The following is a 24,596-nucleotide window of genomic DNA, read 5'->3' on the forward strand; positions in this document are numbered from 1 at the left end:
ACTCGGTAAACACACTATATTTAGTCAGATAAATGTACTGTCGTCTTGCGCGGCTGTGAGGAATAATCCTGGGACATTTACCTACCTCATAACAAGTGCTGGTTTATTTTCACTTCGAGGAGCGAGCTGGGCTGTAAGTGTTTTTATTCTTGTGCTTTGTTCTAATCGCGATATATAATAACGTTAGTGTCTGTAAACGCTAAAATAGCCTACTGTTTAAATTTGAATCATGTTTCTGTGTGTGTGTGTGTGTGTGTGTGTGACTAGTTTTGGATAGATTATAAAGTTTTAACTCTAAAATAGACATCAAATAAGCTTTTGTTAGCAGTTTCTGCTCATATGTTAAATATATAGTATGTTTTGTCAATAAACTAATCAACTAAGAATAGTGTTTGTTCCAATGCAAGCTATATCAAAATAATGAATCCTTAACTTTGAAATATGTATGATAAAATGTATTGGCCTACTAAGACATTTATGGAAAAAGACAATTTCAAGATGTTTCCAACTCTAACTTTGAACCAATTCTGTAGAATGGCCCATATAACCTATTTGAACAGGATTTATTTATATATATATATATATATGAATGAATGAATGAGGCATTTATATAGCGCTTTCATATGTACTACTGTACACCCAAAGCGCTTTACAATCATATCAGGGGTTCTCTCCTCAACCAGCACCAGTGTGCAGCATCCACTTGGATGATGCGACGGCAGCCACAGTACAACGGCGCCAGTGCGCTCACCACACACCAGCTATAGTTGGAGAGGAGAGAGAGTGATAGAGCCAATTCAGTGGATGGGGATTATTAGGAGGCCATGATTGGCAGGGGCCAATGGGTGGAATGTGGCCAGGACACCGGGGTTAAACCCCTACTCTTTTACGAGAAGTGCCATGGGATTTTTAATGACCACAGAGAGTCAGGGCCTCGGTTTAACGTCTCATCCGAAGGACGGTGCTCTTTGACAGTATAGTGTCCCCGTCACTATACTGGGGCGTTAGGACCCACACAGACCACAGGATGAGCACCCCCTGCTGGCCTCACTAACACCTCTTCCAGCAGCAAACTGGTTTTCTCAGGAGGTCTCCCATCCAGGTACTAACCAGGCTCAGCCCTGCTTAGCTTCAGTGGGCAACCAGTCTTGGGCTACAGGGTGATATGGCTGCTGGCTATATCAAAAGCATTCCATATATATATATATATATGGAATATATACACTCACCGCCCACTTTATTAGGTACACCTGTCCAACTGCTCGTTAACACTTAATTTCTAAGCAGCCAATCACATGGCGGCAACTCAGTGCATTTAGGCATGTAGACATGGTCAAGACAATCTCCTGCAGTTCAAACCGAGCATCAGTATGGGGAAGAAAGTTGATTTGAGTGACTTTGAACGTGGCATGATTGTTGGTGCCAGAAGGGCTGGTCTGAGTATTTCAGAAACTGCTAATCTACTGGGATTTTCACGCACAACCATCTCTAGGGTTTACAGAGAATGGTCCGAAAAAGAAAAAACATCCAGTGAGCGGCAGTTCTGTGGGCGGAAATGCCTTGTTGATGCCAGAGGTCAGAGGAGAATGGCCAGACTGGTTCGAGCTGATAGAAGGGCAACAGTGACTGAAATAACCACTCGTTACAACCGAGGTATGCAGCAAAGCATTTGTGAAGCCACAACACGCACAACCTTGAGGCGGATGGGCTACAACAGCAGAAGACTCCACCGGGTACCACTCATCTCCACTACAAATAGGAAAAAGAGGCTACAATTTGCAAGAGCTCACCAAAATTGAACAGTTGAAGACTGGAAAAATGTTGCCTGGTCTGATGAGTCTCGATTTCTGTTGAGACATTCAGATGTTAGAGTCAGAATTTGGCGTAAACAGAATGAGAACATGGAACCATCATGCCTTGTTACCACTGTGCAGGCTGGTGGTGGTGGTGTAATGGTGTGGGGGATGTTTTCCTGGCACACTTTAGGCCCCTTAGTGCCAATTGGGCATCGTTTAAATGCCACGGCCTACCTGAGCATTGTTTCTGACCATGTCCATCCCTTTATGGCCACCATGTACCCATCCTCTGATGGCTACTTCCACCATGTCACAAAGCTCTAATCATTTCAAATTGGTTTCTTGAACATGACAATGAGTTCACTGTACTAAAATGGCCTCCACAGTCACCAGATCTCAACCCAATTGAGCATCTTTGGGATGTGGTGGAACGGGAGATTCGCATCATGGATGTGCAGCCGACAAATCTGCGGCAACTGTGTGATGCCATCATGTCAATATGGACCAAACTCCCTGAGGAATGCTTCCAGCACCTTGTTGAATCTATGCCACGAAGAATTGAGGCAGTTCTGAAGGCAAAAGGGGGTCCAACCCGTTACTAGCATGGGGTACCTAATAAAGTGGGCGGTGAGTGTATATGTGTGTGTGTGTGTGTGTGTGTATATTGTCCTTGCATTCTTTCTTGTGTGACACACCTGAATGAAAGGCTCATTAATATGCGGGGTCTTTGTCTTGCCAACCACCTAATTATTCACAATGGGGTTGGGCCGTTCACGCCCATTCGCATATTGCCTTGGCTAACAAAAAATGTTTTTCACAATTTAAAATAATCTATTGTGTTATGTGAATGATTAGACTGGATGATTTTCAGATCATTTTGAAGCAAAAACTCTAGGCCACAACTTCCATTAGTCAAAAGTCTTGTGGACACATATTTAGTATGTGTTTTGTGGCTTTATTTCAGAAACTTTAATTTTTATTTTTTTCTATAACCATGCATAAACAATATTCTCTCAAAAATACAAACATGTACATACATTTTGCTCACATATTATGGTAGCCCTGTTTGTGCTAAATAGTGTAATTTCAACCTTAATATGTTTATAAGCAACTGAAAAAAGCACAAATGTCAGGGCATGTCAAAACACCTCAAGGACCCCAAAAACACCTTGGTCCCCAGAGGGTTAAAAGCATTTTCACATGTAGAATTGAATGAGTCAAAAGCCCCTTTCACACAGAGATTCCGGAAAATACACGGATAAAGTGACCCGGGATTTGACCCGGGATCGTTTGATTTTGCTTCATTCACACTGCCAGTGATTTGCCGGAATCAGAGAGCGTGTTCACACACAACCCGTGTATGTTCCGGAAAGACGCGTGACGTTGGATGTGACGGGTCTCTACTTCAGTCCAGTTTGCAGACATTTTTTCGTTCTTTCTTGTATCGATGACGAACACAAACTTTCTTCTAGAGTAACTGAGCCGCACGATAACTACGTCATTGCAAAGGCTCGTGAATCCTCACTACGACACACCCCTTATACGGCATTGGTTCTGGCTTTTGTTCACACAGCGCGCGTTCCGGGTCTGAACACGGCAATGTTACTAGGTCCCCAACCCGGCATCGATCCCGGCATCAATCCCGGGTCGTGTTTGCGTTCACACAGAAGGCACTCTGGCAATTTGCCGGCAATTTGCCGGGTTCAAAGCGCTGTGTGAAAGGGGCTATACTGACACAGTCCAGATACACTACAGTACCTACTTTTTCGTATTATATTCCGTTTTGTGAAACCCAACAACATAAAATACAATGGATAACAGTTTAAATGTTTATTACCAACAAGCAAATTGCACAAATTCGTTGAAAAATTAACCCTGCAACACGGCCTTTAAGATATTGTTGCTCATTCAGTGTTTCTGTAAAAAAAAACTGAGAGCCAGTATCCTGCAGAGTTTAATTCCAACCCTAATCAAATACACCTGAACAAATGAATCAAGGTCTTTAGTATTACAATAAAATTACAGGTAAATGAGTTTGATCAGGGTTGGAGCTAAATCCACCAATGCAGAACCGAAACTATCAGTTTTATAACTGTATTTAATATTGTTAAATATAATTATAAATTTCTTGCAACATGAATATAGTTTTGTCAGAAGTATCTATAGAAAAAAAAAATCTGTTTAAATTAGGATTGCATGTTTAACTCCTCTCCTGTTCAGTTTTAACCAGCTGTGCCTCCCAACGTATGACTCCTACGAGGAGCTCCACAAGCTGCTGAAGCTGGCCATCAATGAGGGGAGCGAGGGCTTTGGAATGCTTTGATAATTGATAATAGTAATTATTATTAAAAGATTATAATTCTGCTACTAATAATGACAATATAGCCTACAACACACATGAGCTGCTGGGTTCATGAATGTTAATCACGTTGTCAGCATTCGCTCAAACTGATTTGCTGAAATTAAAACTGGGATGAGCGCCATTCAATGAGATTGCCGTTTGTGCATTAGTTCCGCCCACTACCGGAGAAACCGGCATATCTTCTGCTTGTTCTTAAAGGTCCCCTGACATGGGGTTATTTTATTATTTGTATAATGTTTCCTGGGTTGCCCTTATAATGTTAGTATGTTTTTTAGATAAAAAATAGTCATAATTTAGAAATAAAAGGCATTTTTCCTAGCCTGATTTTAGCCTCTGATTTGAACGCTCTGTTTGAAGGGGCGTGTCTGCTTTGGGATTCAGTGTAATCGGCCACTGCTGTGATAGGCTAACATGCTTGCATATGAAATAGCTACATATTACATGTGAAACTCTCTCAAATACTTTTACTACAGCTATTATACGTTTTTACTATTACAGCTATCGAGGTTAACAAATCGTGAGAAGTTTTTTAAGTATTTAGATCTATTCCCATCACATAAAATGTTGCCGTGATGAGCATTGAGCAAGCAGATTGAGCAAGTCTGTTGATCGCGAGAATGAAGATCTTATCATTGCAACGCAGTTTCTGCACTCTCTCTAATGCTTTCATCAATGCAAACACGATGATGTAACTTACATACAGTAAGAGCTTCGTTGTGCAGTGTAATGTGCGTCATTTGATTTCATAACGAGTTGTCCAGATAAACTTGCGCTGTGTGGAAAGTTTGTTCTTTGATCGCTTTCTGTATAATTTGTTCACAATTTAAATAAGATTATTTTCATCCTACTAAAAGAAACGATGTGAAGTTGATATATTAGTCACTGGCTTGACTTATGCATAAACAGTATTGAACGATTTTGAGAGAAAGATTACCTGTCTGAACTTGAACAATTAGGCTACACATCAGAAATTGTTGCTTGGTAGCTCGATTGATTTATTTTCAGACGTTCATCGAGGCCAGCTCTGTATTGGCCCAAGTTGAGGAAACAGTCGTCGGTGAAATGTTGGACCATACAAAACTTTGGGAAGTTGTGTCGGCGCATTTCCAGAGAAAATAAAATTAACCCATTGTTTCTTCAGAGGCTCGGATGAAGGAACTAAAAAATACTTTTGTGTTCATTTGTACATCCGAACACTGATCAACTGCCATGCTTCGCTCGTTTGCAAGCCATGATATCTCTAGAGGAAAACTCAAATCGCGCTCGCGCGTTTGTACTTCCTAGCTCATTTATCTGCATGATATCTGATAATGCCTATCTATGTTGTATATTTTGTTTATAATGGTTTGATATTGGGAATGTGTATGAGTTCATATTAATATGCTGAGAGATCACAGAAAGTGTGAATTTATCCTGATTCTCCTGTTGTTTAGGTGATGAAGTGGTTCTGGGCAGTGGTGTCATCCTTCACACAGGAAGAACTGGCACGTTTGTTACAGTTCACCACTGGGTCCTCGCAGCTCCCACCTGGCGGCTTCAACACTCTCTGCCCCTCCTTCCAGATCATAGCAGCTCCCACACACAGCACGCTGCCCACCGCACACACCTGGTGAGCACACACACACACACACACTAAACATTCCCTCACTTCAAAAGAGGGACCAAAATCTAATTCCCAGAATTAAATGTGAAATTAATAGACTCTAGAAAGGAACATTCAGCCATCAGATTTTTCCGTCACTGCTAAAAGCATTCAGTCAATGAAAGAAAATTGACGGTTAATGCTACCCCTAGATGGAACAGGTTTCCTGAGAGCCAGTATCCTGCAGAGTTTAATTCCAACCCTAATCAAATACACCTGAACAAATGAATCAAGGTCTTTAGTATTACAATAAAATTACAGGAAAATGAGTTTGATCAGGGTTGGAGCTAAATCCACCAATGCAGAACCGAAACTATCAGTTTTATAACTGTATTTAATATTGTTAAATATAATTATAAATTTCTTGCAACATGAATATAGTTTTGTCAAAAGCATATATAGAAAAAAAAAATCTGTTTAAATTAGGATTGCATGTTTAACTCCTCTCCTGTTCAGTTTTAACCAGCTGTGCCTCCCAACGTATGACTCCTACGAGGAGCTCCACAAGCTGCTGAAGCTGGCCATCAGTGAGGGGAGCGAGGGCTTTGGAATGCTTTGAACATAAGTCCAACTCTGGCAGAAACAGAGAAATCTCCAAACCTCTTTTTATGAACATCTCACCCCAGTGCACTTTACAGTGTACTGTAAATGACGAACTTTGATCACAAGATGCCTCTGGCAGGATTCAGGAGTTATGTACATATGTATCAAAAGATTGTTCTACAAGATGAAAATAAGAAGAAAAGCAAATTTGAGTTTGTTTGTTTTTTTTGTTTGTTTTTTTGTTCAAATAGTTGCCTATCTTTCCATATGTGAGTGCAGACATAATTAAATGGCCTAAGTGTCAGGATGCTTGTTTTGCATTTGGCATAAATATAACTTTTTTATGGAGCGTAGTTGACTATGGGATATTGGGAATGACTGCAAAACCTCTGCACTTGGGCCTTAACTGATCAGGGAAGGTTATGTATAACTTCTGTTTCATTGTATGCTTTATTTATATATAAAGTGTATGCATTTCCCCTGCAACTGTTCATTTGATATTTATGAAGAAGGGACCTTAGACACGTTGTCGCATACCACATTACCATCTTTTTTTAACAAGTGAAATTTGTTTAATGGGCATTTCATAAATCATAAAATTATTTTTCTCAGAAATGTCGATAGTGTTTCAGTTGCAACTGTTTTGGCGACTGTTTCTCGAAACAGTTAAATGTTTGATGTTTTTTCAGATGTCAGACAGCTGACTTGCACATTTATCAGATGTGGCTTTGCTCTTCTCTTGAGCTCCTTTTTATTTTGAACATTTATTATTAATGATCATATATAGGAAACTAGTTATGATCAAATTAAGGTAAGATGTACATTTAAAATATTATTACAAAAACGTATTTGTACTACTTTAACTTCTCCTTTCTACTGTTATTCTGAAATATTTGAGTAACATCTATGCATCATACCAACAAGTCCACAAACAACAAACACTGGCTTTGCTTGTTTTTATAAATAACTGATGCTCTTTTTATCATTTGGTTCAGTTAATGCCGCTCCGCTACTAAATTGAAGTTAATTATATGGGAAAGATCATAATCCACAAAGGCTGACTGTTGAACATTAGTGACCTTTTTTCTACTGTATAGAGCCTGTAGCAATATTCTATGAGGTCATTCTACATGCTAATCTGGAGTGTCCTTTTGTGACCACTACAAACCATTTGCAGGGATAAAAGAAATGCTAAAACATAACTACCCTGATGTTACACTGTGCTCTTGCCTTTGTCTTCTCTCTCTCTCTCTCTCTCTCTCTCTCCCGTCCTCTCTCTATCTCTCTCTCTTTAAACACACACACACATTTTCTTTTTCCATGAAGTTAGACTAGAGTTTCAAAATTAACATTTCTGTGCATTATATGCAACACAATAAAAAATCTGAAATGTATTCATTCATTCATTGTAAATGTCATAAAAAAATGTTGGGTGATGCACAATCTAAAGCATAATGTTATGGATCAGCTTTAGTAAAAGCTAAAATTCCAAATTTAGTTCAGCATTAAGAAAGCATATATCAGTAGCCAGAAAGAAAGTTTTGAGTGTGCTAAGGGAGGGGAGGGGAGGGGAGGGGAGGGGAGGGGAGGGGGGGGGGGGGGGGGAGTTGTGCAAGAAATAAAGTGTAATAAAGTGCCACATACCATTATGAATCATTGCATTGATGTCTTTTAGCTCTATATTTAGACTTGTGTTACTTTGACTAAAATATTCAACTGAATGAGTCTTTTATCAGTAGTATCTCTGTTAGTAAATATTGTGTTATGCATATTTATTCATGAAATCTGAAATTCAGTTCATTATTATAGTACAAAGTAACTATTAAGCGTATTTTGGAGAATAATTAAATCATTGCCAAAACACCAGTTTTTACATTCACTGGCTCAAAAAATTAATTATGGATGAAAAATAAGTGCACTGTATAAAACTTTCAATTTAACATTTAATTCAACAATGTATAAAAATAACAATCCCTATGCAAACTAACATGCTAGTAAGAACCCAGATAATTTGCTCTTAAATTATTATTATACTTCTCAAAAAATTTTAAGTAGATGTTGGTCAATCATATAAAATAAAGTATAAAATATAATATAAAAATAAAATACTTGCTTTAGAGAAATAACATTGTCTGTTAAAGCCGTGAAACATTTGCTGCGTCCTAATTTAGAGGGTGCATCCTTTGAAGGTCGATTGTTTTACAGTGCCTCAACGAAGGCTGTTCCAATCCGAAGGCTCCTTCAAATGCGGCCTTCTTTTCCTGGGCAATGAAGGATACAACAGATGGATTCTTCGCGACCAGTGTTGCCAGATTGTGTCGACGATTTCCAGCCCAAAAGCTCTCAAAAACCAACCCAGATCATTCACTGCCAAAAGAATGTGATATAAACCTTAGTTGTCATGACAATAGAATTCTAAGTACCATTTACCTCCTCAAAACTAAATATCGAAATTATAAAAATGAATCCATTCTCCTGTGTAGTGAGTCATAATTATTTGTTACATTTAACAGAGCAGAAAAAGGCCTCAGTTACCAGGGCTACCATCAGATAAGACTGTTTTATTGCTGTGAAAAATGTGGTCTTGTGGAAAAGCAAAGGCCATAGGAAAAAACAGACTTTTCTGCATTAATTTATAGACAAACTGTTCTATATATCCTCCTGGGACCCAAGAATAGACTTTTGTCCACTGTAGTGGACATTATATTTTAGTGAATTTCTCTGACATCATACATGTCACATGACACAACCTGGGTGTCCTGTAAAGAGCACATTCAGGACTTTTCAGAGATACCAAATGTTTGGAGGTTTCACCATGAAAAAAACTTCTCCTTGGTCTTTAAAAATGTCTGACATTAATTTAGTGATCAAATGTAGCATTCTTATGGAAATATGATAATATATTGTAATTATATTTAAATTGGACTACTTTTTCTAATTGTATTTCATAAAACAACATCTCAGGAAAATGTTAAGGGGTTTCAAATAAAAAAAATACTTTCTGTTACAGAACAGGGCATTGATTTCAAACGTGTCCACTGTAGAGGACATCAGGACTAAAACCATGTTTATCAGGCATTCTGGGAGACACAACAAGTGAATATGGAGATAAATTATACATCAATATTCCTATGAAATATTAGATGATATTATTAAAATGTTGCCAATAATTACTCCAATTGTTACACTTCTTTTTTCATTAAATGTTGCTCCAAGAACACATTAATGTGCAAATTAGATACAGTGTATAGATACATTGCATTGAATGGGAATATTAATTTATGGCCATTTTACCCACATATTGCAAAAAGTAAAATTGTGTATCAATTCATTCCATTATTTCTTTCATAACATAGTTGAGAATAATCTTTATACAAATTTTGGTTGAAAAAATCCTGAAACCCCAAAATTTATTGGTGATTGAAAAAAAAATCCCATTGTTTTTGCCTATACATATAATTTCATGTCATTTTATTTTTTAAACAACTTAGTCCTGGCGTCCACTACAGAGGACATAGCATAACGTATGAATAAAATATTATTTTATATATGTGTTTTTTTACCATTTGTTTATTGTGCTCTAAACAGTGTGATGACATGGAAAAAAACTAAATTCAAAAAACTTTTTTTTTCTGGGTCTCAGGAGGTATAAATGAACATGCGTATCTCCAGAACATTGTGTGTTATTACTGTCCTGTATAGTGTCTGGTATTGGATACCATTTTATGAGAGAACTACTAGTTGATGTAAACCCATCATGTCTCCTATCAAATTAATGTACATTTAACAACTCACACTTTAGTTTATATCACCTCCTAGAATGCAGTGTTTGTTATATTAATCAGAGTACAAATGGACACCTACTGCCAGACCCATTCTAACCATGCTCCAGACAAAAGGCCATAAAACCTCCCAACAGAGGATATTGCACGACCATGACCTAACCACAATCTCTAACGCCACAATCTCACCGCAACCCGACCATACGCGCCAACCCGTTTGACTAAGGCTGTCGAAGCCCCACTGTCGTCGTTAATGCAGGTTCAGTTGCAACGGTTCCGTATGGCATTCTACCTACCGCAAAACACAACAATATCTGTCCAACACAAATCCTCATACATGCAAAATACAGTACACAGGATTGTGATAACTATGCAAACTCTACAAATAATCCAACATACTCTTCAAGTTTTTCAAGAATTCTTGAAAACCGTAGTGTGGCGGCCTGTAGAATCTTTCCGTCTCAACCACAGCCAGTTGCTGCTCCTTTCTGCTGCTTCAGATAAGTTATTTACTGTGCGACGCAACTCTTGGCCACTGAATCCGACGTCTCTGAGAAATCGGGTTGTAGACTGTGCCACAAATCCTCGACAATCCACTTCCACTGGATAAACCCGGACTCTCCATCCTCGCTGTTCTGTGGCTAGATGAGCATACCGCAGTTTCTTCCTCTCATACACCTCATCTACAGCATGCTCCCATAGCACTGTTAACTCTATCAGGTGAACAAGGTGTGCTGATCCAGACCACAAGACAATATCTGGTCGAAGGTTAGAGGTGGCAATCTCAGGTGGAAATATAAGCTGTTGATCAACATCTGCCAGCATTTTCCAGTCTCTAGCAGCTTCCAGTTGTCCTGGGCGAGAATTGGTTTTAACACCTTTTCTTGCTGGTTGCTCTCCTGGGCGGAGGAATATTGTCTTTTGTGTGTAATGTTTTGCTAGAACAGGTGGCAACTTATTGGTCATGTTACGCTTGTCTTCCAATGCTAAAGCCAAACATCGCAGTACTTGGTCATGGCGCCAAGTAAACCGTCCTTGGCTAAGAGCCACCTTACATCCTGTCAAAATTATCCTAAAGTAATGATTATTTATTAATATTTCACTTTTGAGCTAATTTTGCAACACTTGCCAGGAGCACAATACAACAGGAAAGAGGATTGAAACATGGCAAATACAGTTAGCAAATGACAAAAATGTTTCTACCCAAACAGGTAGAAACTAAAGTATGTCATATATTAAATTTAAATCGAGTTAACCCTCCCACTTCTGTTGGTTTTACTGATATGTCTTATCCCATGCGAAATGGCCATTAATATTAGAGACGTCCTGTGGTAAAAGTACATTACTCCATCTACCCTTGTAAAACTAATCCCATCCAAATAGGGTTTTAGTTATATTTCTAAAGAGCCTTCGAGTCATCTCCCACCACAGGTGTAATCCATGTTTTGAGAGTTGGGTCAATCTCCCACTCTTTACTGTAGATACAACTCACTGTATATTTATGCCACTTTGGCATAGTTATCACGCTAAAAACGCATCTCTCATAAATGATCACGTCTGCCTGCTGATCACTGATTGGCTAAAAGTGTGTGCCCGTCGGCGATGTCAACACCAACGCCAGTCGACTTTGCGTTGAGCCTGTATTTAGTAACATCATGATGACTGATTTTATGGAGTAAATGGAAACCTGTGTTTTGTTTATTAACGCCTCAGAATAAAACACTTTTAAAGATAATCTTTTTTCTCGCAATTGTGATTTACATCTCGCAGAATTGCAAGATATAAACTCTCATTTGCAAGTTCTAAAGTCAGAATTGCAGGATATAAACTTATGATTGCGAGAAATATCTCACAATTCTGACTTCTTTTCTCAGAATTGTGAGATATGAACCCTGTTTTGTTTACAGACATATATAACTTTCAAAAAAGTCCAGTACAAATCTGACTGCCGCTCATCATGGCTCGTCACAGTTGCTAGGCGACAAGAACAATCCTCCGTTGGCTAGATGTCCCTTTTAACAACGCTCGGTCCTTCGAAGGATGCAGCCTTTGAATTGGGACACAGTGATTATTTCCAAGCATCTATACTATAGGCTATCTGAATACTCCATTCCGAATGGCTGTGAGGTGTGCTTTAAAACCATTAAATGCACAAGTAGTTCCATCCAGTCAGTTTAATCACCGTTTTAAATGAATGCCCTGCCTTTACTAGTACATACATGCACACTAGTGATGGAAAGCTCAATTAATTTTTCTGACTTGATTTTTTATTCAATCTCGTCCAGCTAAATGATCAAATCTTTATTCAACTCATCAATTGAAATGAATAATGATTGTCTACTCAACTGTGTCTTCTGGTTTGAGCCGTTTGTTCTTTTATCATGTTGAAGGCCCGGCTCGATCGATCCAATGGCGGCATTCGATCAGCGGGTGAAGGTCTCTGCGCGTTACCCTCTTTCCGCGTGACAAAGTAATTTGATTAAATGAAATACATTTTCTCATATGTACTGAGTCGTTATTTCATCTGACTCCATAAATGAAAAAGTGCATCTGTGCATCATTAATTGTGAGCAAATGTTTGATTATTCTTTTTCAACTCTTTAATTATGTTTTACCCACTCAGATTAGGAAGCTATATCAATTAAAGGTCCTTGCGCGTGTTCCGCAGGTCACAAAACACAATTTCATCAGTTTTGTTCATCAAACAGAGGTAATTGGCTAATATCGTAGACGGTCGGATTCACCATTACACAATCAAAGATACTTTGATAGCCCCCATGGAATTACATACACTTGAACTTAATTGAATCGTTTTACTTCAGTAGAGGTTTTGGCTACTATTACAGATGAGTCGACCAACTTTACTTCTCTTATAATAGCTTTTGGATTGGCCAAGCCTGTGATTTCTCACGTACACTTATCTAAATTAACATTAAATTAAAAACAGAGGTAATTAGACACACCCAGATTTAGGTTGATCAAAACAGCATTTCGCTGCCCTAAATGGAACTAACTTGTCTCTGCAAACCAAGTACACTTGAATTGATGTCAAATATTAGTCATTAGTCGCAAACTTGTGAGAATATACGAATCCGATAATCTACTTGGGAAAACAATCTTGAAATCAGTCAGAATAAAATCAAATGTTTACAATTTATTGACCAGGTAATGAAGCAATAATTCAAAATGAAATTCATAAGAATAAAACCATCAAAGAAATATTTACCTGGCAACGAAATACTTTACACAGCGATCGTGTGGGAAATCTAGTTACAGAATCCCCGAACCTTTTTGCCCTTTTTCTATAAAACCGAGATAATTCAATATTCTTACCAAATGGTGGTGTCTGTCGTTATAATTAGATTTTGGTCTCCTATTGAGGGGCTTACAGCTGTGAGATCAGAATTTGTACTTGAATGGGTTCTTGTTTTACATACAGGAGAGGATCTGGGGGAGGGGACACTTTTAAGGGACACATCACTTTCCTCATATTTTATAACTTCTTTTAGCTTTTCATCATGGTTGGGAGAATGAGACCATTTTACCAGGCACACTGAGACATTTTAAATGTTACCAAACATGTATAGTTACTTTTTTGTACACACCTAACATTTTGTGGGTTTTCAGTGAGTTTTAAGTGAGGAGGAGAAGGGGAGAAAAGTTGGAGATTGTCAAAGTGAGGTGTGAGGTGTGAGCTGCACTGTGTGCTGCGTCTCGGATGTTGCTGTTAAATAATTGTGCAAGGGAGGGTTCAAATGTTAATTCTCAGGAGCCTTTTGATCTCTCGAAGGGTTGCCCAGACTTTCTGGCACTCGCCTTACAATGTGATAATCGCATTGGCTATGTACAGTGAACAAGAAATTATCAGTTGCCTACTCAGGGGTGCGTTTCCCGAAAGCATCGTTAGCCAACTATGGTCGCAAGTTCCGTCGTTATCAGCATAGTTAAACAAGTCGATGTTTCCCGAAACCATTGTTCCAACGAACATTCGCAAACAGCATCGCAAATTGTGTGTTCGGAACGACAGCTCTCGAGCTGTGGTTAGAAGCATAGTTTCTAGATTGCATGACATGTGGACTTAATAAATCCTTAACTTGAGCAAAATAAGCAAGCTGACATTCAGTACAACCTGTGTCTTTTATTTAGAATACATACAAATGTGTTTTACGTCTTTGAGTTTGTCAAGAGATTTAAAGCATCATTTTTGAAGACTGCGCATGTGCGAACGTGCTCTACTATGTAACAACGAGCCTATGATTAAATCTGGAAGTAAAGCGAAATAACTGAGAAAAATTCGAAATATTCCTCAGATGCCATGTCTGTAATTTACACTCACCTAAAGGATTATTAGGAACACCATACTAATACTGTGTTTGACCCCCTTTCGCCTTCAGAACTGCCTTAATTCTTCGTGGCATTGATTCAACAAGGTGCTGAAAGCATTCTTTAGAAATGTTGGCCCATATTGATAGGATAGCATCTTGCAGTTGATGGAGATTTGTGGGATGCACATCCAGGGCACGAAGTTCCCGTTCCACCACATCCCAAAGATGCTCTATTGGGTTGAGATCTGGTGACTGTGGGGGCCATTTTAGTACAGTGAACTCATTGTCATGTTCAAGAAACCAATTTGAAATGATTCGAGCTTTGTGACATGGTGCATTATCCTGCTGGAAGTAGCCATCAGAGGATGGGTACATGGTGGCCATAAAGGGATGGACATGGTCAGAAACAATGCTCAGGTAGGCCGTGGCATTTAAACGATGCCCAATTGGCACTAAGGAGCCTAAAGTGTGCCAAGAAAACATCCCCCACACCATTACACCACCACCACCAGCCTGCACAGTGGTAACAAGGCATGATGGATCCATGTTCTCATTCTGTTTATGCCAAATTCTGACTCTACCATCTGAATGTCTCAACAGAAATCGAGACTCATCAGACCAGGCAACATTTTTCCAGTCTTCAACTGTCCAATTTTGGTGAGCTCTTGCAAATTGTAGCCTCTTTTTCCTATTTGTAGTGGAGATGAGTGGTACCCGGTGGGGTCTTCTGCTGTTGTAGCCCATCCGCCTCAAGGTTGTGCGTGTTGTGGCTTCACAAATGCTTTGCTGCATACCTCGGTTGTAACGAGTGGTTATTTCAGTCAAAGTTGCTCTTCTATCAGCTTGAATCAGTCGGCCCATTCTCCTCTGACCTCTAGCATCAACAAGGCATTTTCGCCCACAGGACTGCCGCATACTGGATGTTTTTCCCTTTTCACACCATTCTTTGTAAACCCTAGAAATGGTTGTGGGTGAAAATCCAGTAACTGAGCAGATTGTGAAATACTCAGACCGGCCCGTCTGGCACCAACAACCATGCCACGCTCAAAATTGCTTAAATCACCTTTCTTTTCCATTCTGACATTCAGTTTGGAGTTCAGGAGATTGTCAGGACCAGGACCACACCCCTAAATACATTGAAGCAACTGCCATGTGATTGGTTGATTAGATAATTGCATTAATGAGACATTGAACAGGTGTTCCTAATAATCCTTTAGGTGAGTGTACATAAAAACATTTAGCATTAATTCGATCTTAAAGGGGTGGTTGATTATGATTTCACTTTTCTAACTTTAGCTAGTGTGTAATGTTGCTGTTTGAGCATAAACAGCATGGAACTGCGCAAAGCTTCTAGGTTGTACGTCACACGCATCACACACATGACCAGCGTCGGCCAATAGTGAACCTACGTGTGACGTACAACACAAAAGCTTTGCGCAGTTCCACTACGTGAAATCTCAAGGCCCACAGGGAAGGAAATGAGTAGTTGAATAAAGTCGTTATTTTTGTTTGTTTTTTGCGCACAAAAAGTATTCTCGTCACTTGATAAACTTAAGATTGAGCCACTGTAGTCACTCGGACTATTTTAACGATGTCTTTCATAACTTTTGGGCCGGCCAGTTTCGATCCCTTAAGAAGCCTATGGAGGAGTGATCCAGCTCTCAGATTTAATCAAAAATATCTTAATTTGTGTTCCGAAGATGAACGACAGTCTTACGGGGTTGGAACAACATGAGGGTGAGTAATTACTGACAGAATTTTCATTTTTGGGTGAACTAACCCTTTAACTCCACATCAGCAACATAAATTCATCAACTAACCATTCAGAAATGTCCTGTTGTCACTTCTTCTTAGTCTCTCCATCTTTGTCTGACTCCGGTTTAAACATAAAAGGCAGAACAGTTTCTGACATTTTAGTGTGTGTCTGCGTGAGGTAATCGGAGCTGCTAACACACACACACACACACACACACACACACACACACGCACGCGCGCACACACACACACACACACACACACACACGAGCTCTTGAAGCTCCGCCCACTGTGTCGGGAGCTGCAGCTCATTTGCATTTAAAGGACCAGACACAAAACGGTGCGTTTTTGCTAACCCTCAAAAAGTGACAACTTTAACATGCTATATAAAAATATCTGTAGGGTATTTTGAGCTAAAACTTCACATACACACTCTGGGGACATCAGAGATTTATTTTACATCTTGTGAAAAGGGCATTATACCACCCCTTTAAACAGTTTCATTAAAATAAGTTATTACTCCACCACGTGCGTGACGTCATAAACCAATGTGGTTGAACACCACTTTGCAACCAGGGCTTGACATTAACACCCGCCAACCCGCCAAATGCGGGTGCATTTCACCCGTGGCGGGTAACACAGTCACTCTCACTAGCCACTTTGGCGTGTTGAAGATTTGTAGTCTTGTCAAAGGACATCTGACATAACAAACGAATTGCAATTTGACACTATGCCACTACCACTCCCATGAGTACCACCTGCACATAGTTTAGTGTTTGCTCATTGGTCCATTCGTGAATCCTCTTGAACGACAACACTGCAAACAAGAAGACACGCGGAGATTAAACTCGCGGACTGTGCGACGAACTGGGCTGTTTTAGTCTGCCCTTAATTATCAACTTAATGTGATGATATAGCGATCTTTTTTTAATAGCAGGAGAATCCAGACCACCGGCGTGTCTCACGCTCTCCTGCAGTGCCGCTGCGCGAGGGTGCGCGCGCCAAACGAACGATCATCACACGCGACTGGTCGCATACACACACACATCAACACAGCGTTCAGTCAGTTCGTGAGTGTGCATGGCCGGTATTAAAGCAAAAATCATCTTCATGATTAAGGGCCACGGTGTAGGCCTAACTACTAGCAGGGCTGCCCTTATGTCACGTCATATCACAACTATCTTTCCAGAGTTAATTCTATGTTTTAATAAAATTAATCATGCCATGAAAGAAAGCAGGAGATGCGCTTGTGGGAATAATCTGGAAAATAAAGACCTGTAGGCCTATACTTGTTTCAGGTGGACATATCTCCAGTTACTCAGAGCTTCATGATGATAATTATTAAGTCAGAGCTCTGAGGAAAAGCTGATGCAAAACAAACAATCCAAAGTCCTATATAGTCCTATATAGCCTATATAAAGTTGTAATCCTGGTGCCTTAATTGTGGATTTTTTCTTTAAAATTATTATTTATTCTTTGCTCGTTGTTTCTAATGCAGATAATTGTTCTACTCTGTATTGCAGTATTTACTGCTGTAAAACAAAAAACAAACAAACAATGCAGCACTTTTATTATATACAATAAGAAGCTATTTTATGTGTGTATCTTAGACAACATGTTATCAAAAAAGGAGCTTAACAACCTTATCAGAGCTAATGATAATATTAGTTCATTTTAGCACGTTTTCAGCCCCATTGTCAATTTTAATCATATAAAACGTACAACAACAAAACTGTGGCTAGTAAAAATGCTGCGTGGCTAGTCATTTTGGAAAACCACTAGCCACATTGGCTAGTGAGCAAAAAAGTTAATGTCAAGCGCTGTTTGCAACAATATGGTTTCGGGAAACAGTTGTGACTAGCTAGTTGATTTCTTCAACGATGCATCGTACTATGGTAGTGAAGCATCGAGTTACGTCGTTGTACGGGAAACGCAGCCCTGGTCAACCAAGTCAAACTGGCACTCAAAAGGGGACATACCTAAAAATATGCAAGCAAAAGGGAGCTCCAAGGAGTCTTGTGGGTTGAGACTAGGCATCTGACAATTTTCTTGATCTCTTGGTTGACCCATGTCTGACCATTCAATTTTGAATGGAACCCTAATGACAGGCTGATGCATGCCTTTAGGAACGGCCTCCTTGGCCGACACAGGACAGGCAGAAAATTCAGTAACAACTGATGTACTCGTTATATCATAAGAAGAATGGCATCTATGCTAATGTAGCCGGCACGGTCTGCACTTCGCCGACTACTGCGTTGTGTTCTGGTGCGCTGAAGACAGGACACTGACTTTCCTCAAGGCACTTTATTTGGCTCAACTGTTAAATTTCAAAGAGAGCAAAATTCAGGATTCTATCATCGAGCAGAATCAGCCTCTCTCAATCACGTAGAATGCAGACTCCACATTTAATTACATTCAAAAATCAGAAAAGAAAATACAAAAGAAAATAAACATCACATTATGCTCTGATATATAATGTGTATGTGTCATATTGCGTGTTATCTCTGTTCTCCACTCTGGGCTTTTAGCTCTTACATTAACATTATGCAACATGAAACAAACCATACTTTCAATAGTTAATACATACATTCAGTAATATGCGCGAAGCAACATGTACATGCCTTACATCGGGCTTTTCAGTGCCATTGAACATTAATCAATACAAGAAAACTTTTTAAATGAACACATTATATTCATAACCTGGTATTGGGAGTACATACCTGTTAAATTTCAAAGAGAGCAAAATTCAGGATTCTATCATCGAGCAGAATCAGCCTAACATAAGAAAAAGGGCAAATGAAACGTGGGCTGTGACACAAGAGGATAGAATGACGATCGCTAACATACAACCACAGAACACGAGGTTAGCTATGCTAGCAATTTCTCAAACTCTCAAAACAGCAAAGTTCTCGACACATCTCGATTAAATGTAACTGCACTCATTATAAATTACACATACTAGTTACCATGTGCATTGAAACTAAAGTTTTAACAGATATATCTCAATTTTACATTGCGCTGACGCGAACACACCTCTCTCAATCACGTAGAATGCAGACTGAGAAAAGAACGCGAAAATTCAGTATATGACAGTATATGAATTCATCCAATAGAGGGTGCACATACACAACAAATAACTCTCCCAATACCTATAAGCTACCATGACATAACTGAACGATACAGTATTTTGGTGAAATAAACTCACAACCAATAGAAAATAAAAGATAAAAGGTTACAAAAATATTTGTCATTCTTTGACCTGTTACATTCACCCCTCTTTAATTTCACCAAAATCCTTAGCACGTGGAGGGTAGAAAAGAAACAAAACATACAAAACAAAATTCTTGTTCACTTGGTCCAAGATAACCCTGGGACTCCATTCCCCATACACAGCATATAAAGCTACTTACAAAAGTAAGTTGAAAGAAAACAGCAGTTGATCAGGCTACTGCCCCTTCTAGTGAATATGATGCCTTTTACACCATATTAGATCTCGGAACGCTTTTCCTCCAATATGAACATCTCATGACTCAAGTCATACTACAGAATAAAGAAAAATATATGAGTCTCTATTTTTTTTTTCCCCCCTCTATATCTAAAATAAGGAGAGTAAAGACAGTGACCTTCTATTGACCCCTTTAACAAAACCCTTGGTGAATGGTTTTTGCACCATGTTCTCTATCAAGCGATTGACTGCCTTAACAACCCTGCCAGTACGTGTCCTGACAACCTGTCTCTCAGGCCCTTGTGCAGGTGTGTGACTATCAGTCATTGTAACAGGTGAGGCGACATCCGAGGACTCTGTCTCATCTAAATCAGGAACATTAATTGGGGCAACAGAGTCAATGTCAGTCATGTGCAAGTCAGGGAACACACTGGAAGCCGACAAGTCTCTCACAGGTGAGTATTCGTTTCCTCCTTGGCTTCTGACCTCACTAGACTGGGCTCTCGTAGGTGTCAGTTGGACAGGGTCTCTAGACAGGGAGTGGGGTATTTCATTCTCCATCTCAGACTCATCAGCTTCTCCTATAGACTCAGACTCAGCATCAGATGACGCGTTTAACCACGAGCGGGTACGGTCCTCAGAAGCGTCTACTGCCAGGCCACTCAAGGCATCAACAGAGGGAGGCTGGAACTCACTGGCCACATCGGAGGCAGCTTCATCCATCTCTTCCCTGCTTTGTTCTGGCACAGGCAAGAAGCTCACATCCAACATCAGATTCCGATGGACGACTTTGGTTTTCCCACTTTCCTCCCTGACTTTGTAAACGTCAGTCTGAGGGTTTCGGTCTATGATGGTATACATGGTGGGCTCCCACTTGTCCGCTAACTTCCTCTTCCCTCTCTCCGCTTTATTAGCAAGCAAAACTCGGTCGCCAACGTTCAAGTGGGTTCCACGTACTGTCTTGTTGTATCCATCAGCTTGATGTTGCTGTCCTTTCCTCGCAATGCACACTAGTTCCATCGGTGCCGAAGTGCGGATGCTCTCCAAGGGAGCTCGGGCAGCTGGTTCAGGAGTCTTTGCAAGAATACATCGTCGGCAGCATTTCACATATTCCTTGATGTCTCTTCCCATTTGCGGCCAAAAGAAACGCTGTCGGGCGAGGTGTGCTGTTCTGGCCTGCCCTTGATGCCCAGCGAGGTCATGCACACCAGCGAGAGCCTTGGCCTTCAAGCTAACAGGCAGCACAAACTGATACCTCTTCTCTCTACTTAACGGGTCTTTGGTTACCCTATATAGAACTCCATCCTGGACTTTTAAGTGATGCCACTGCTTGCACAGTGTCTGGGCTGTAAGAGCTAACCTACTTCTCCCTCGCCTAGGTGGTGGCTCACCCCTCTGAACGAGTGGCAGGACCTCCCTGATAACTGGATCTGTTTCCTGGCTGTGTCTTAGCTCGCCGATGGAGAGGGCTGGAAGTGTGTCTTGTTCTGAGGGTACCGCCTGGGGAAAAGCATTGAGAAACTGTGTTGCTCTTATTTCTGCTCCCCTTTCCCACTCTACGTGAGCTTCACAAGCAGATCTCACATGTGAGTGTTCTTGACTGCCGGCCAGCCTATCTCGAGTGGTGCCCGTGGTTACGCAGCAGCCTGCATCGTGTGCCTGGTGACACTGGGTCTTGCACCGGAAGAGATCTTGGACTTTCTCCTCCTTGGTTCCCTCTGCTTCAGCCAAAAGACTTTCAAATGGCTCGCTGATCAACCTTTGGCTCACAGACTTAGCAAAAGGATCTCTACTTAGGGCATCTGCCACGATGTTCTTTATCCCAGGGATGTGTTTGATGCTGAAAGTGTATGGGGAAAGCTTTGCCACCCACCTTTGTTCACAAGCATCAAGTTTTGGTTTGGTCATGATATAAGTCAAAGGATTATTGTCGGTCCACACTGTAAAAGTGTGGCCCTTCAACCAGTGGCTGAATTTTTCACAAACACTCCATTTGAGCGCCAAGAACTCCAGGCGGTGGGCAGGATACCTCTTTTGTGAGCCAGTGAGGGTCTTGCTGGCAAAGGCGATTGGGCGTGCCTTCATTTCCCCTTCTGGTATCTGGGACAGAACTGCCCCTAGGCCGTCAAGAGACGCGTCAATGGACAGAACCAAGGGCTTAGAGAAGTCTGGATGGGTGAGGACCACACAGTTCAGGAGCTTCTCCTTAAGACTGGAGAAAGCGGAGTCGCAGTCAGGATTCCAGTCTGCAGGCTTGAGCTTTCTGTAGACTCCTGGATTCTGACTGTACTTCCCGGGCTTTCCTCTCCGTTTCTGCCCAGCTGTGGGCGAACAGGGGTTTTGCGATGGAGGAGCAATTTGGTATGAAATGTTGGTAATAAAATACCATCCCCAGGAACGACTTCACTCTGTGGACTGAAGGAGTGCAGCTATCGTCTTCCATCAAGTCCCTCTTCGACATTTTGGCGATGACTTCAACCTTCTCCGGGTCAACAGCAACACCGTCACCGTCAACAATGTGTCCGAGGAACTTCACGGACCTCCGCAACAGATGGCACTTTTTCGGACTCAACTTCAGGTTGTGCTCCCGCAGCCTCTGAAAAACAACCTCCAATCTGCTGAGGGCCTGTGCCCGGTTGCATAAAGCACCTTAAGTGTAATTTTCCCTTAAGGTCGCCCTTATGTTTCCCTTAAACCTAAGGGTGTTGCAGAAAAATACCCTTAAGTGTTACTTAACGGGTTTTTTTAAGTGAAACGTCATAAACACTTAGAATTTCCCTTAAATGCTGTTTTTTCACTTAAGTAATCGTTAAGTGTTGCATAAAACCCCTTAACGGTAATTTCCCTAAGTATAACTTAAGGTTTGGAAATCGTAACCTTAAGAGTAACGCGGACAAAAATAAGACGACATGGCTGAATTTATGGAACCAGCTGAAGATCATAGAGAATAGGGAGAACCCTTTGGACTAATTTAGCGATGAAAAATTGTTGCAAGAATACCGATTTGATCGACGCGCAATATTTGACATCGCTATCAAACTAGACGGCTGTCTGTCTGTCATTACACGCGACTCGCATGTAAACTATCACAACGTTAAGTCAGTGGGCGCACGGAGAGTGTGTGGCCGACCCGTGCAGAAAGAAATTCACAGGAGAACGAGCTGATTCTGTGTTTTAAAAGGAATCATGACAGAAGAAAACAGGTATGCTATGGAAATATACTCAGCTGTATTTCGAGACACAGCGTCAGCAGAAGTGCATTCACAAAACCTAAACAAATGCCAAAGCATGAGACGGTGAACAACACAAACTGCAGCCACTTTCGGAGCTAACGCGGTGTTACGTGATGTCACTGGACTGACACGTGATATTCCGACATGTTAGTGTTTTGCGTATCTATGGCAACAACAGACTTTTATAACGTGAATCCAGGATCGCTGTCGTGAAACACTTAAATGTTTCCCTTACCTAAGAGAACCGTTTAAGAGATTATATGCAACACCCTTAAGTTATTCTCTTAGGTAAGGGTAAATCGCCCCTTAAGTATCACACTTGAGGGAAAAACTTAAGGTGCTTTATGCAACCGGGCACTGCTGTTCATTGGGGGCAAAAATCAATAAGTCATCTAGGTAGCACAAGAGACTGCTGAAATTAAGATCACCAAAGATACTCAGCATCATCCTCATGAAGGACGCCGGACTGTTGCAAAGCCCCTGCGGCATTCTGTTATACTCGTGCAATCCTAGTGTTGTTGTGAAGGCGGTATACTTTTTGTCCTCCTCATGCATGGGCAGGTTATAAAAACCAGACGTAAGGTCCATGGTGCTGAAGACAGCATTACCGCCAAGGGCAGCCAAGCAGTCCGATTGATGGGGCAAAGGATGAGCATCCTTGATGGTTCTCGCATTCAGCCATCGAAAGTCTGTGCATATACGGAGATCGCCATTTTTCTTCCAAACCATCACGAGTGGGGAAGCATATTCACTCATTGACTTCCGTATGATTCCCTGCTCTTCCATCTCGGTCAGAACTTTACGCAGCTTTTGATAGTGGGCTGGCGGCACTCTGCGATACGGAAGACGGAAGGGACGGTCGTCAGTGAGGCGGATTCTATGCGCAAAGCCCTTGGCTTCTCCACAGTCAAGATGATGCTTTGAGAATACATCCTGATACTTCTCCAGTAACGTCACAAGTTGGAGCTTGGTGGAGTGGCTCGCTTCACAATGGTCAATGTCGACATTTCCCAGACCAGACTTCTGCAGCCTGTCTTTCAGGTCAGTGTTGTCGTCCTGTTTCTCATGAGTCACTCTAACAGAGCCAGAGCCACTCTGACAGGAACCCTGGAACAGTGTGAGATCTTCAACAGCAACACAAGTAGAGACGTCTGCGAGCTTGCTGTTCTTTCTCAGGGTGAGTGGTTTGTCAGAGATGTTGGTGATTTTCATGGGGGTCCAGCCATCTCCCCACAGCGGCGTTACCACTCTCCCCACCATGATGCCCCTGGGCACACACCTAGAGGTTGTAGGCTCCACCATAACTGTGCTCCCAGGTGACTTGGGCACATCACTTGGCAGTCTACCCCATAGCAGGTACTCTTGTTTGGGGAGGAGAGTCACCGCTTGAGTTAACTTCACTGTCCCTACTTTTTCCGGCACATCTTCACCCCTCCATCTCGTGAGGCTTGACATCATTTCCAAGAACTATTCACCATCTGAAGACCCCTTTGTGTTGCTCGAGATAAGTGTCCAATAATTCCTTTCATTTTTCAGCTGATGCAGCACACATTTTAGCATGTTGGTGCCTACTATGATGTCGTCTTTCTGACCAGTGACCACCAGGACTGGGACCATGCACTTCACCCCATACAAACTTAGTTCCATGTCATACATACACTTGGGGCTCACCTGTACTCCTCCACAGCCAACAAGGATGATGCGCTGCGGGAG

General features: G+C 41.0%; 1 protein-coding gene across 9 annotated transcripts in view; it reads left to right on the forward strand.

Moving 5' to 3' along the window:
• Nucleotides 1–7,903, forward strand: part of arel1 (apoptosis resistant E3 ubiquitin protein ligase 1) — a 100,241-nt gene extending 92,338 nt beyond the window's left edge. For all 9 annotated transcript variants that reach the window (XM_056255920.1, XM_056255923.1, XM_056255919.1 and 6 more), the window contains 2 exons: nucleotides 5,592–5,767; nucleotides 6,257–7,903. In XM_056255920.1, coding sequence (XP_056111895.1) covers nucleotides 5,592–5,767; nucleotides 6,257–6,359 — 279 coding nt within the window. In that variant the 3' untranslated portion in view covers nucleotides 6,360–7,903. The remainder of the gene's footprint in view (nucleotides 1–5,591; nucleotides 5,768–6,256) is intronic.
• The last annotated feature ends 16,693 nt before the right edge of the window (nucleotides 7,904–24,596 follow it).

This window comes from Rhinichthys klamathensis, unplaced genomic scaffold, assembly GCF_029890125.1.
Source record: "Rhinichthys klamathensis goyatoka isolate OS25496 unplaced genomic scaffold, OSU_Roscu_1.1 h1tg000123l_1, whole genome shotgun sequence".
Classification (NCBI taxonomy): domain Eukaryota; kingdom Metazoa; phylum Chordata; class Actinopteri; order Cypriniformes; family Leuciscidae; genus Rhinichthys; species Rhinichthys klamathensis.